This window comes from Entelurus aequoreus, linkage group LG14 (genome assembly GCF_033978785.1).
Source record: "Entelurus aequoreus isolate RoL-2023_Sb linkage group LG14, RoL_Eaeq_v1.1, whole genome shotgun sequence".
Classification (NCBI taxonomy): Eukaryota; Metazoa; Chordata; class Actinopteri; order Syngnathiformes; family Syngnathidae; genus Entelurus; species Entelurus aequoreus.
This window is the reverse complement of record NC_084744.1, coordinates 41,145,125-41,160,249: the sequence shown is the minus strand read 5'-3', so window position 1 is coordinate 41,160,249 and position 15,125 is coordinate 41,145,125. Positions and strand designations below refer to the sequence as shown.

The 15,125-nt window shown below is 41.5% G+C and overlaps 1 protein-coding gene across 1 annotated transcript; it reads right to left on the bottom strand.

Annotated features, from left to right (window-relative positions):
* Positions 1 to 678: 678 nt before the first annotated feature.
* Positions 679 to 15,089, bottom strand: cdca7a (cell division cycle associated 7a). Its single transcript, XM_062070680.1, has 10 exons — positions 14,951 to 15,089; positions 11,852 to 12,001; positions 11,654 to 11,776; positions 11,338 to 11,559; positions 11,187 to 11,264; positions 8,359 to 8,553; positions 4,309 to 4,437; positions 4,087 to 4,236; positions 1,840 to 1,976; positions 679 to 1,762 (listed from the first exon to the last, which is right to left on the bottom strand). The coding sequence occupies exons 1-10, from the start codon at positions 14,969 to 14,971 to the stop codon at positions 1,729 to 1,731; spliced, it is 1,239 nt and encodes a 412-aa protein (XP_061926664.1). The 5' UTR covers positions 14,972 to 15,089; the 3' UTR covers positions 679 to 1,728.
* Positions 15,090 to 15,125: the final 36 nt, after the last annotated feature.

The window sequence follows — 15,125 nt, the reverse complement described above, 5'->3', positions numbered from 1 at the left end:
ATGTAATGTACAGTATGTGTATATGTGTTTGTACAGTGAATGTGTATGTATATATGCATGTTTTTACAGTGAATGTATATGTACAGTATGTGTATATGTATGTTTGTACAGTGAATGTGCATGTGGATGTATGTACTGTGTGTATGTTTGTGGGAGCGTATGTACCTATGAATGTGGGTAAGTATCAAAGTGTGCACGTATGTATGCCTGAATACATGTACAGTATGTATGTATGCATGTATATATATATATATATATATATATATATATATATATATGAATAATTGTGTATGTGAGTACAGTAATTGTATGTATATAATACTGTAATTGTGTGTATGTTTGGGTATTTGTATGTACAATATATTTATATTTAAACTTTATTGTTGATCATAAATCTTGCCTCTCACCTGGATAGTAGTAAATAATATATTTATATAGCGCTTTTCTCTAGTGACTCAAAGCGCTTTACATAGTGAAACCCATGATCTAAGCTACATTTAAACCAGTGTGGGTGGCACTGGGAGCAGGTGGGTAAAGTGTCTTGCCCAAGGACACAATGGCAGTGACTAGGATGGTGGAAGTGGGGATCAAACCCGGAACCCTCAAGTTGCTGGCCGATCTACCAACCGAGCCAGGACGCCAGTAGAAGAACGAGGACACATCACGAGGAGTGTTTTGTACGGATCTTTAATGTAAACATAAGGCACAGAAGCCCACAACTAACCGTGGAGCAGAATAAAGGTGAAGTACTCCTAGAAGCCGAGTTAAGCGGGTTTGTGTTAAGAAACACTCGTGAGCACAAAATGAGCCAGAGCGCAGGATGAAATGATTTACAGGTACAAGACCGCCATTAGAGTGTGCTAATTGTTTCCACGCCATTAGTGGCGGTTATCTAATGAAGGAGATATGAGCGGTACAGTACATCACGCCTGGCTCAGTGGACCCCAGCCCATGTCCTTCTTCCACAGGACACCCCCCCCACCCTGCAGGTCTTGCTTGTCCTTTCAACATCATGGCTGCTTTACAAGAACAAAACAAAGAGAACGCAGTGTGAAACCTACATTTAAAACAATGTAAAGCACAGCAGTTCCACACAACAATAACAAAAATATACATTTAAAACGGCCCTTGGAAAACGCAGTTATTATTGTTTCTTTTGCAATAATCAGTGTTTTAAAGCTTGGTTGAAATGAGCAGGATGCCAGAATTAAATGTGATAGAATTCTTAAGACTGTGCTATCAATTCAGGCCAGACTGGCAAATTGTTGTGCAATTCAAAAGCATAAAAAGAAAAACAGCTGACATTGCAAACCAAATAGCAGCTTTCCCAAGCTGCAAACAATGGTGAATGCATTGATGTTGATTTCACATATTTTACCAATCCTCTAGCAAAATAATCAATATCTGATATTTTTGCTGGCTTGTGGAGTTAAGTTAAGCTCACAGGCTCAAGTTTTGTCATTTTAAAGTCACACTTTTCCCCACACAACCTAGTCAAGATCATTTTCATTCCGGGGATTATTAAATATTCATGGTACCAAAAATAAAAACATGCACCATTGCCATTTAAGGTAACAATAAAAAATAGTTAAGAATAATCAACAATTATTGATCGCCCCAATGATCAATGAAAAATCCAAGTGATGTCAGTAAGAGCTGGAAAGCTGTGATTTTTGTGAGCGTGATTGAAAAAAAAACGACAGTAGTCGAGTCTTCTTGGACTTGTGGTTACTCGCTGATCTCTTCCAGTTCCTGCTTCAAGCTGCAGACAACATCAACAAAACATCATCAATCAGACTTCAAAAAGGAGGTATTGATCCTCAGTTAAACGTCAGTCACCTTTTCAGGTAGGCGTGCACATTGTCGAAGCCGTGATGTTTAGCCAGGTAGAACAACACTCCGGTGGCGCAGCGACCTTCCCGGGCTCGACAGAAGCTGCAGTTGCAGATGCCTCGGCATGGCGGGCAGCGCCACTCCTGTGCAGGCACGGGTCAGAGACACGGGTCAGAGGCAGAGTGTCGGAGACAGAGAGTCGGAGGCACCAGTCGGAGACAAAGAGTCGGAGGCAGCGGTGCCTCCGAGTCGGAGAGACGAGTCGGAGACACGAGTCGGAGACAGAGCGTTAGAGACAAGAGAGTCGGAGGCACCAGTCAGAGACAAGAGAGTCGGAGGCACCAGTCAGAGACAAGAGAGTCGGAGACAAGAGAGTCGGAGGCACCAGTCGGAGACAAGAGAGTTGGAGGCACCAGTCGGAGGCACCAGTCGGAGACAGAGAGTCGGAGGCACCGGTGCCTCCGAGTCGGAGAGACGAGTCGGAGACAGAGCGTTAGAGACAAGAGAGTCGGAGGCACCAGTCAGAGACAAGAGAGTCGGAGGCACCAGTCAGAGACAAGAGAGTCGGAGACAAGAGAGTCGGAGACAAGAGAGTCGGAGACAAGAGAGTCGGAGGCACCAGTCGGAGACAAGAGAGTTGGAGGCACCAGTCGGAGGCAAGAGAGTCGGAGACAAGAGAGTCGGAGACAAGAGAGTCGGAGACAAGAGAGTCGGAGGCACCAGTCGGAGACAAGAGAGTTGGAGGCACCAGTCGGAGACAGAGAGTCGGAGGCACCGGTGCCTCCGAGTCGGAGAGACGAGTCGGAGACAGAGCGTTAGAGACAAGAGAGTCGGAGGCACCAGTCAGAGACAAGAGAGTCGGAGGCACCAGTCAGAGACAAGAGAGTCGGAGACAAGAGAGTCGGAGACAAGAGAGTCGGAGACAAGAGAGTCGGAGGCACCAGTCGGAGACAAGAGAGTTGGAGGCACCAGTCGGAGGCACCAGTCGGAGACAGAGAGTCGGACGCACCAGTCGGAGACAGAGAGTCGGAGGCACCGGTGCCTCCGAGTCGGAGAGACGAGTCGGAGACACGAGTCGGAGACAGAGAGTTAGAGACAAGAGAGTCGGAGGCACCAGTCAGAGACAAGAGAGTCGGAGACAAGAGAGTCGGAGGCACCAGTCGGAGACAAGAGAGTTGGAGGCACCAGTCGGAGGCACCAGTCGGAGACAGAGAGTCGGAGGCACCGGTGCCTCCGAGTCGGAGAGACGAGTCGGAGACACGAGTCGGAGACAGAGAGTTAGAGACAAGAGAGTCGGAGGCACCAGTCAGAGACAAGAGAGTCGGAGACAAGAGAGTCGGAGGCACCAGTCGGAGACAAGAGAGTTGGAGGCACCAGTCGGAGGCACCAGTCGGAGACAGAGAGTCGGAGACAGAGAGTCGGCGACAAGAGAGTCGGAGACATGAGAGTCGGAGACACGAGACAGAGAGTCGGAGGCACCAGTCGGAGACAGAGAGTCGGCGACAAGAGAGTCGGAGACATGAGAGTCGGAGACACGAGACAGAGAGTCGGAGGCACCAGTCGGAGACAGAGAGTCGGAGACAGAGAGTCGGAGACATGAGTCGGAGGCACCAGGAGGGTGTTTAATTAAACAAGTTTCCTCACTGCAAGTGCTGCAGTGTCCTTCCATTTACCGGCGCGGCTTTTTCTTTTTCACCCGCGGTGCCTTCTCGCCATCCATAGCGTTCCCACTCATATGGCTTCTTCATTCATGGCTCCAAGCAACGTTTGTAAGCTTTACAATGTAACTAAAAGTGTTTATTCTTACTAAAGTGCCCCATGTGTGATGTCGGTGGGAGTGTTTTCATGTTTGGACGTGCTATCGTAATGTAATGACGCTATTGCGTTAGCTAATGTGCTAACACACTTACGAGTGTCTGTTAGTATTATTAACTTACAACAGCATTATTTTTATAAATTCCTCATAAACTCATCCAGACGTCACCGTGGAGTTATTGAATCTGATTAGAGAGCTTGTAAACAATTAAAAAGGTATGTAAATAAATTTACAGAATCTTACTGTGTAAATAACTCAAATCTGCGGCTTATGTATGGACAAATATTTTAGTGGGTGCGTCTTATATCCCGTGCGGAAAATAGGTTGTGTGTTATTTTATAAGTTATATGTTGGGAATGTAGCGACCCCGAGGTAGGACCCCCGAGGTAGGGCCGCCACACAAAAGGAAGTAAATACGTCATCTTTTGGGAACTCACCGGATTAAGCAGAGCATCTCGTACTTCTTCGCCGTAGCGGTTCCGAAGGCAAGGGCCGCAGAATTGGCCCCTGACACCAACACACTCTGCATGGCGGCAGTTAGTTTTGGTGTCGATGGTTTTCTGCCGGCATTGGTGACACGTGCTGCCCTGTAAGAGAGAGAGAAGAAGACGTTTGACAACCGGAGCTACGACCTCCACGGCGCCCTCGGGTGAACTTACGTTGACGGTGTGGTAGATCTTCTCTCGCACGTTGTAGCAAATGCCTTCCAGTTCTTCCTGGGTCACCTCCTCCACAGGCCGCACCACGTGAGGTAAGGCCTTGGTGCCGTTAAAAGAGCGACGACGTGGCTGTGCAGCAAATATATTAGATTTAATATCAGCGTTGGCAATTTACACTGCAAAAAGTCAGTGTTCAAAAACAAGAAGAAAAAAATACAAAAATTAGGGGTATTTTACTTGAACTAAGCAAAATTATCTGCCAATAGAACAAGAAAATTTGGCTTGTCAAGACTTTCCAAAACAAGTAATATTAGCGAACCTCAATGAACCCAAAAATACCTTAAAATAAGTATATTCTCACTAATAACAAGTGCACTTTTCTTGGTAGAAAAAAAAGGAGACCTTTTTGCTCAATATGTTGAAAAATATTCTTAATTTAAGTAAATGCTAGTGCCATTATCTTGACATAATGATATGCGCTCGGCATGACATTTCTTGAAACCAGCAAACTTATTAAACTAGTTTATTTTTCTTAATGGAAGGCCGCTTGTTACTCTCGGGGTCTCCTAGCCGCTCAGGCAAATCATATTGTCTAAAAATGCATTTTTCAATCGATAACATGACATCATCGCGCCAAGTGCGTGCTCTTTCAGTCAATTAGTGCGCGAGGAATATATATATATATATATATACATATATATATATAATACATATATACATACATACAAAGCCCGGCCCCCAGCCAAATTGTTTTTAATTGTAATTTTGCAGAATTTACCTGAATGTGCATGAACTATTTCTGTTCAAAATAGTTAGAAATGTCACATGTTAAATGTTTCAATATTAACTGTCAGTTAACTGTACTGTGCCAACTATACTACTATATGAGTACGTATTTTCTATTGTTTCATTGAAAATAAAACAGCAAAGTCCATTTGGCTGTCATTTGTTTTAATTGTGAGACACAATTGTCTCTTTCATGCTTGAAGTAAGAACTTATTACTTTAAAAAAGTAGTTTTATACTTGTGAGTGTTGATGACACAGCTTTGCAACAGTTGATATTCTAGTTTCAAGCATGTTTTACTCAATATAGGTCATAAAATCTCAGCAACAAGCTGTAATATCTTACTGAGATCATTTAGGACCAAAATGCTTAAAACGAGTAAAACAATAACATAAAATCTGCTTAGTGAGAAGAAGTATCTTATCAGACAGAAAATAAACATATCACCCTTATTTGAGATATTTAATCTTACTTAGATTTCACTTTTTGCAGTGTAGACCAAAGGTGTCAAACTCATTTAAATTGAGAGGGCCGCTCTGAATATAAATGTATACTCGCCTCATAGCCTTTTTTTTTTTTTTAATAAGTACAAATTAATAAATAACATCCTTTAAAATAATATGTCAAGGTGGCGAGCAGATACAGTATTTTTCGGACTATAAGGAGCACTTAAAATCCTTTTATTTTCTCTAAAATTGACAATGCGCCTTATAAATGTACGGAATAATTCTGGTTGTGCTTACCGACTTCCAAGCTATTTTATTTGGTACATGGTGTAATGACAAGTGTGACCAGTAGATGGCAGTCACACATAAGAGATACATGTAGACTGCAATATGAGGCCAGTAAACAACACCCCAGTTGTATTGTCTAAAGCCTGAATATACTGTGTACAAAAAAGGACTGATCTACACATCCAAAAGTACTATGTGAATACTTTTTAGACATGTGATGGTTATTTATGGTGTAATTTACAAAATAACTGTTTTCTTAATTCCCCCTGTCAAATTGGTCCCAGCTAGTGGGCAGGGCTATGGGCTATTTAAGTTGGAAAATGCCACCACTTGAAATCCATCCATCCATTACGGGGTCACGGGGGGTGCTGGAGCCTATCTCAAAATGTTCCATTGAGAATAAAGAACATTCCACACGGCACTCAAAAATTGCGCTTTTTGTATGAAAATAGACCTGAATAGAAATAATAGAAATAGAAAATAGACCCGCTCATTGGCAGTGCGCCTTATAATTATAAATGTTTTAAGTCTCGTTTTAAGAACCACTTTTATTCTCTGGCTTTTAACACTACGTGAGTACGGTGTGGTCCTCTGTGTTTTTAAAATTTTGATTTCTATTTTCTATTTGTTTTAATTGGTTTTACACGTTAAAATCGCTTTTAATCATATTTATTTTTATATTGGTTTTATATTTATTTATTTTTTGTTGATTGATTGAAACTTTTATTAGTAGATTGCACAGTACAGTACATATTCCGTACAATTGACCACTAAATGGTAACACCCGAATAAGTTTTTCAACTTATTTAAAAGTCGCGGACCGCGTTAATCAATTCATGGTAATTCAATTCACGGTTTTCATTCAGTCATTGGTGGAGCTAAGGATAATATTTGAATATTGTTTTTAATATTGTTGTGCAGCACTTTGGAAACATTTTTGTTGTTTAAATGTGCAATACAAATAAAGTGGATTGGATTGGATAATCCTATGGTCCGAAAAATACGGTATTTATTTATTTTATTTCAACAAAACGTTTTTTGCAACATGTGTGATATAATAATTATTCCATGGTCAGACAATGTTTAAAAGATATGCAATTGCATGCAGTATTTGCACATTTTTCTGTCAAATAGTGAAAGAAGGAATACATTCAGTTAAGCGCTTTGTCACACATTTTCAGGCTTTTTGCGGGCCTATTAAATAATGTGGTTGGCCTCAAAAAATGATGTGGCAACCCAATTAAAATGATGCGGCAGGCCAGTTGAAATTATTTTGCAGGCTAGATGTGACAGACCATGTAAAAACAAAATGTCAAAGTCAAGGCCCACGCAAATGATATTTGATTAGTATTAGCCTAGTGGTTAGAGTGTCTGTCCTGAGATGGGTAGGTCATGAGTTCTAACCCGGGCTGAGTCATACCAAAGACTATAAAAATGGGACCCATTACCTCCCTCCATTAAGGGTTGGAATTGGGGGTTAAATCACCAAAAATGATTCCCGGGCGTGGCCAACGTTGCTGCTCACTGCTCCCCTCACCTCCCAGGGGGTTACACCTAGTGTGTGTGGCAGGCCACAGCCGCCTGCTGCTGTTTTGCACGCACCAATACTCCATCAGTGTTGGCGCTAGGAATTTTTGAAAATGGGCTCCCAGGGACCCCATCAAGTCATAAAAATGGGGTCCCACATTAAATTTTTGGGGTCCCACTTTTTTGTAAGCGTTTTGAAAACAAAAGATAAATGTATGCATTATCCTGTTATATCTCACATTCTATATTGTGTTTTGGAAAAAGGTTGTCATAAACGTTACTTCATTCATTAAAAAAATAACAAAAGAAAACAAATTTTTATGCATATGTAAATGTATTCAGTTACAAACATTCATTCACTTTCTTCTTTCCTTCATGGATCTAAACTTTACTTTGTATTTTTTTCTATATTTTTATTGTAATATTTTCAGAATGTGTTTGTTCTATTTTTGGCCAAAGTAAGACAAAGAAAACAATCTGAAGTTGTCTTTATTTTTTAGTTTTAATGCCATGATTTTAATAGTCACCTACTCAGTGGCCTAGTGGTTAGAGTGTCCGCCCTGAGATGGGTAGGTCGTGAGTTCAAACCCCGGCCAAATCATACCAAAGACTATAAAAACGGGAGCCATTACCTCCCTGCTTGGTACTCAGCATCAAGGGTTGGAATTGGGGGTTAAATCACCAAAAATGATTCCCAGGCGCAGCCACCGCTGCTGCTCACAGCTCCCCTCACCTCCCAGGGGGTGATCAAAGGGTGCAGAGAATAATTTCGCCACACCTGGTGTGTGTGTGTGTGTGTGACTATTATTGGTACTTTAATAGTCCGGCCCGCATGTGTGCACAGATTTTCCTCCATGCAGCCCCTGAGCTAAAATGACTTTTGACACCCCTGATGTGGCAGGTCACAAATATAAAGTGTCAGGCCACATCAAATGATATTGCGGGCCACTCTGGCACCCGGACTTTGAGTTTGACACCTGTGATTTAGCCAAAAGGCAACCTACCGGCTCATCCACTTCCTCAAAGTAGCGGCTTCGGCGCACCAGGCTGAACTTGTCCTCGGCCTCGGCCTCGTCCTCCTCCGGCGTGGGGCTGGGCGGTCCATCCACCAGCGTGCGGGACCGAGTGTGAGGTCGAGACTGGCGCTCGGGGTTCCTCCTCCAGGTCTCAGGCACTGACCGCCGCGGCGCACGTTTTGGCTGAAAATGTGCACGTTTTAGATGGCGTTATGTTGTCCCTCATGACATGTCGACATGAACAAGATCTTAGGGTTCCATTTAAAGGTTTACTGTATTAGTCTTGGCAACCAAAAGTAGATTTGGTTATGGGAGCTGAACTGACAAAAATAGAATTCAAATACATTTATAATTAAACACTAAGGAATATATAATCTCATCTATTATTAATATTTTGTAAAGATTTGTATTTACTGTAAACACGAATGAACAATCAACAAATATTGACAACTACAATTCAGTTCAATCCAATATTAAGTACAGAAGTTTGGACACACCTTCTCATTCAATCTTTATTTCCATGACTATTTACATTGTAGATTGTCACATCAAAACTATGAATGAACACATGTGGAGTTATGTACTTAACAAAAAAAGGTGAAATAACTGAAAACATGTTTTATATTCTAGTTTCTTCAAAACAGCCACCCTTTGCTCACTCTTAGCATTCTCTCCATGAGCTTCAAGAGGTAGTCACCGGAGGTGGTTTTCACTTCACAGGTGTGCTTGAAGCTCATGGAGAGAATGCCAAGAGTGAGCAAAGGGTGGCTATTTTGAAGACACTAGAATATGAAACATGTTTTCAGTTATTTCACCTTTTTTTGTTAAGTACATAACTCCACATGTGTTCATTCATAGTTTTGATGTGACAATCTACAATGTAAATAGTCATGAAAATAAAGTTTGAATTAGAAAAGTGTGTCCAAACTTTTGGCCTGTACTGTATATTCAATAGTCATGTGTTTATATTCCAGATAATGTCCAAAGTTTATATTAAAAGGTAAAAAATAATAATTAATTGATCCGTATAACAGCCAAAGAGAAGTGTGAGATATCTCCTACAGCAGTGAAGCCAATTCAAAACTGACATTAATTTTAAAAAAGTAAATAAAACACAGTAAATGGGCAAAAACTATTAAAAAAAAATGCTTTTTTTAGACATTGAAAATGTTTGGCGAGAATATTGACTTAAATGGTACATTGTTTTAGATAAACGACCATAAATCTGTCACAATGATGCTGAATTAGGGCTTTTAAAGACACGGCCGCCATAGAATAGAATGGACTTTATTGTCATCATATTTGCATATAACGAAATTAAGGACTCCAACTTAACGTGCGGTAGTGGAAACAAATATGGAATAAAAATAAAATCACACAAGAAGTAATAAAGTAAAATTCTGTCAACCGAGCTGCCTTTTTTTTTACCATCAAAACAGCAGTACTGTTGTTCCATTTACAGTAATATACACTACATTTTGAGGTGAAATTATTGCAACTTACCATATTTTGTTTACATTTTAGTTAAAAAAAAATCTACTAACAAAATGCATAAAAAATGGTGTAATAATAGTATTGACTGTTAGACGCGGCTCTCTGGGACCAAACATAACTGCCATGTGGCCCTCAGTGAAAACCACTTAGACACCTGTGAACTACCGTATTTTCCGCACCATAAGCTGCACTTAAAAACCTAAATTTTTCTCAAAAGCTGACAGCGCGGCTAATAACCCGGTGCGCCTTATATATGGATTAATATTAATATTTATTTTCATAAAGTTTAGGTCTCGCAACTACGGTAAACAGCCGCCATCTTTTTTCCCCGTAGAAGAGGAAGCGCTTCTTCTTCTACGGTAAGCAACCGCCCCCATAGAAGAGGAAGCGCTTCTTCTTCTACTGTAAGCAACCGCCAAGGTGAGCACCCGCCCCCGTAGAAGAAGCAGCGTGCGGATATTACGTTTCATTTAATTTGTGTGTTTCTGTAAAGACCACGAAATGTCTCCTACTAAGAGACACGCGTACAAGGTTCCACTGACTTTTGATATTCATGTGAACCGCACTGTGGATACAACGGGAACACGTACGGTGAATATTCGCACCACAGGGAATGAGAAGTCGTCCTTCACTGTGGTTCTAGCTTGCCATGCTAACGGCCGGAAACTTCCACCCACGGTGATATTCAAAAGGAAGACCTTGCCAAAAGAGAACTTTCCAGCCGGCGTCATCATAAAAGCTAACTCGAAGGGATGGATGGATGACGAAAAAATGAGCGTAGAGACCGGGTGACTTTTTTCACGCAGCTACGTCCCTGTTGATCTACGACTGCATGCGCGTCCACTTCACAGATGGTGCCAAAAAACAAGTGAAGCACACCGAAGAAGAATAATTCGAGGGATTTGTGGATGAGTAATAACTTCAGAAAGTGAGCTTTAAATGTTTATTTTGTGTGTTGTGTGACACTAACGTATGAGCAACGTTGAGTTATTGATGTTGCTATTGCTCTGCACTATTTTGAGTGTTACTATTTTTGTGATTGCACATTTGCACATTACATTTTGGGAGTGAACAGAGTTGTTAGAGCGCTGGTTTGTAATATATTATTAAAGTTTGACTGACCTATCTGACGGTTTTGTTGACATTCCCTTTAGCGTAGCGTAGGTGCGGCTAATAACACGGGGCGGCTAATAGGTAAACAAAGTTTTGAAATATGCCATTCATTGAAGGTGCGGCTTACAACACGAGGCGGCTTATGGTGCGTAAAATACGGTAGTCTGTGGTTTAAAAAGAAGCGACGCTCCACAGAGTGTGATATTTACCGTGGTGGACGAAGACGTGCTGGTGCGCTTTGGGAAGAGTCCTGGTACTTTGTTCAGCTCTGCCATCAGCTTTGCAAGCTGTCACGTCACAACAACCATCAGTGACCACATAAAAACAGCACACTCATGAAATAATTCAGTTTTTCTTTACCATTTCTTTGTTCTCTTTAATATTCAGGGCTCTCTTGGTCATGAAGTTCTCCTCTTCCTCCTCATCCTCTTCTTCTTTTTCCTGAGATTTCACCACTTGAGGCCGAAGAAGGAGTTCGGATGCTGGCCTCTTTTTAGGGCCCGCCTTCCTGGCCGGGAAGGTCATGGCCACCTTCAGCAGGCTAGACCTGCGACCACGTCTTGGAGACTCAGCCTCGACTTTCTGAGTGTCAACGCGAGTTTTTACAGTTCCAGATAGAACAAGCGGTAGAAAATCTTGAAACAAAACACCTTTCATGTTCTCGATTTGAACTCACCATCTCTTCCATCTGGCTGTTCATTAGCTCGTCTTCAAACCCGCTGCACGCGTCTTCTTCCGCGGTGGTTTCCAGAGCCTCGTGCTTGGCCGCCGTCCGCCTGGACAGTCGGGCGCTGGTCTTCTAAAGAATAAAAAACAGTTTGTCAGTACGACTGCAGACACACGTTGCTGGCTGTCTGGTAGCGACGTGTTTTACCGTGTTTGCGAAGCCCCCATCAGACCCGAAGCTGTCGCAGCTGTCGTCGGAGGAAGAGGATGATGATGATGTTTCCACGGTAACCAGAGGGACGCTGCGGAAGCTTCTCAAACTCATCCTGGTGGACGGAGGCTGGGCCGCTGCTGCGCTCTGTGGAAGTAAGTGTATGTCATGCCAATTATAGGAGGAATATAATCTGTCATTTGAAACATTTTATATGCACGTACAACACTTAAAACCTTCAGTATGTGGAATCAAATAATGGAATGGATTAAGCAAAGAAATCAAACAATGTACTAATATGATCCAATTCAAGAAACTCTTCAAACTTAAAGTGTTTACAAAGTACAAAGAAGAAGCAACATTCTGAATTTATTTCATCCATCCATTCACTTTCTAGATAGTCTTACTCATCTCACCATATGAAATATAACTTCACCAATTATTATTTATTTATTGTTATTACTTATGGAGTATATTGTGAATAAATTGAGAACAGGAAGTGAACAAAAGTGTTAGCAACTGCTATGTAAAGGAAAATGGGTTAGGATTAAATAAACTGTTGAATAGAGGAACTGGAAATTGTGATGCATCATGTTGTATGCGTACATGTGTGATGTATCATGTTGTGTGCAGGCATGTGTGATGTATCGTGTTGTATGCATGCATGTGTGATGTATCATGTTGTATGCATGCATGTGTGATGTATCATGTTGTGTGCAGGCATGTGTGATGTATCGTGTTGTATGCAGGCATGTGTGATGTATCGTGTTGTATGCATGCATGTGTGAAGTATCGTGTTGTATGCATGCATGTGTGATGTATCGTGTTGTATGCAGGCATGTGTGATGTATCGTGTTGTATGCATGCATGTGTGATGTATCCTGTTGTACGCAGGCATGTGTGATGTATCGTGTTGTATGCATGCATGTGTGATGTATCGTGTTGTATGCAGGCATGTGTGATGTATCGTGTTGTATGCATGCATGTGTGATGTATCCTGTTGTACGCATGCATGTGTGATGTATCGTGTTGTACGCAGGCATGTGTGATGTATCATGTGTGATGCATCATGTTGTATGCATGCATGTGTGATGTATCATGTGTGATGTATCATGTTGTATGCATGCATGTGTGATGTATCATGTTGTATGCATGCATGTGTGATGTATCATGTGTGATGTATCGTGTTGTATGCGTGCATGTGTGATGTATCGTGTTGTATGCGTGCATGTGTGATGTATCATGTTGTATGCTTGCATGTGTGATGTATCATGTTGTATGCGTGCATGTGTGATGTATCATGTTGTATGCGTGCATGTGTGATGTATCATGTTGTATGCTTGCATGTGTGATGTATCATGTTGTATGCGTGCATGTGTGATGTATCATGTTGTGTGCGTGCATGTGTGATGTATCATGTTGTGTGCGTGCATGTGTGATGTATCATGTTGTATGCAGGCATGTGTGATGTATCATGTTGTATGCATGCATGTGTGATGTATCATGTGTGATGTATCGTGTTGTATGCGTGCATGTGTGATGTATCATGTTGTATGCGTGCATGTGTGATGTATCATGTTGTATGCGTGCATGTGTGATGTATCATGTTGTATGTGTGCATGTGTGATGTATCATGTTGTATGTGTGCATGTGTGATGTATCATGTTGTATGCGTGCATGTGTGATGTATCATGTTGTGTGCATGCATGTGTGATGTATCATGTTGTATGCATGCATGTGTGATGCATCATGTTGTATGCATGCGTGCGTGATGTATCATGTTGTATGCATGCATGCGTGATGTATCATGTTGTATGCATGCGTGCGTGATGTATCGTGTTGTATGCGTGCATGTGTGATGTATCATGTTGTATGCGTGCATGTGTGATGTATCATGTTGTATGCGTGCATGTGTGATGTATCATGTTGTATGTGTGCATGTGTGATGTATCATGTTGTATGTGTGCATGTGTGATGTATCATGTTGTATGCGTGCATGTGTGATGTATCATGTTGTGTGCATGCATGTGTGATGTATCATGTTGTATGCATGCATGTGTGATGTATCATGTTGTATGCATGCATGTGTGATGCATCATGTTGTATGCATGCGTGCGTGATGTATCATGTTGTATGCATGCATGCGTGATGTATCATGTTGTATGCATGCGTGCGTGATGTATCATGTTGTGTGCATGCATGTGTGATGTATCATGTTGTATGCGTGCATGTGTGATTTTATCATGTTGTATGCGTGCATGTGTGATTTTATGATGTTGTATGCGTGCATGTGTGATGTATCATGTTGTATGCGTGATGTATCATGTTGTATGCATGCATGTGTGATGTATCATGTTGTATGCATGCGTGCGTGATGTATCATGTTGTATGCATGCGTGCGTGATGTATCATGTTGTGTGCATGCATGTGTGATGTATCATGTTGTATGCGTGCATGTGTGATGTATGATGCTGTATGCATGCATGTGTGATGTATCATGTTGTATGCATGCATGTGTGATGTATCATGTTGTATGCGTGCATGTGTGATGTATCATGTTGTATGCATGCATGTGTGATTTATCATGTTGTATGCATGCATGTGTGATGTATGATGTTGTATGCGTGCATGTGTGATGCATCATGTTGTATGCATGCATGTTCCAAATAAACTCAATTATTAGCAGGTGGCTAAAAAAGATACCCCAGTTAAGATTTGTGTTTAGAGATGTATCAAAAGTGGGGCAAACCGCATGATTTGATAAGTGGGTTGTATTTGCTTATCAATAAAATCAATTGAAAAAACAACAACAACAACATTTTAATGACATGCCTGAGGCCATGCATTTAAATACATACTATTTAGTTTACTATGTGCACATTGGAATGAGCACACACGCCATGTTATGATGTTAGCTATTCAAATGATCACTTCAAGCCAACTTTTATCTTCTCCTGGTCATTTTGAGAGGAATATTTCCACTCCTCCATTCAATTGTTTGCACCTCGGTAACTTTTTTAACTTAGTAGTGAACATGCTCTTTAAAAAGATCGATCGTAAATATTAACAACAAACGAGGAGAAAAATAATTCCTACCTTGGATCGTGTGGAAGGCATGTTAGTTAGTTAGTTAGTTAGTTAGTTGGTTGTTTAGCAGCGTTGCTGGTGAACTCTGCACTGAACAATGCTGTCTCCTCCTCGCGGCGCGCGCTTCCTCTTCTTACTTTCCCGCGCCACCGGCGAGTCCTGGAAGCTGCATAAAAAGGCATTC

Bases quoted from the DNA above. Each gene is read 5' to 3' on its own strand.
- cdca7a (XM_062070680.1), bottom strand. From the start codon at position 14,971: ATGCCTTCCACACGATCCAAG. The intron at 12,002-14,950 runs GTAGGAATTATT...TTACTTCCACAG, and splicing joins TGCCTTCCACACGATCCAAG to AGCGCAGCAGCGGCCCAGCC. The intron at 4,237-4,308 runs GTAAGTTCACCC...TCTCTCTTACAG, and splicing joins AGATCTACCACACCGTCAAC to GGCAGCACGTGTCACCAATG.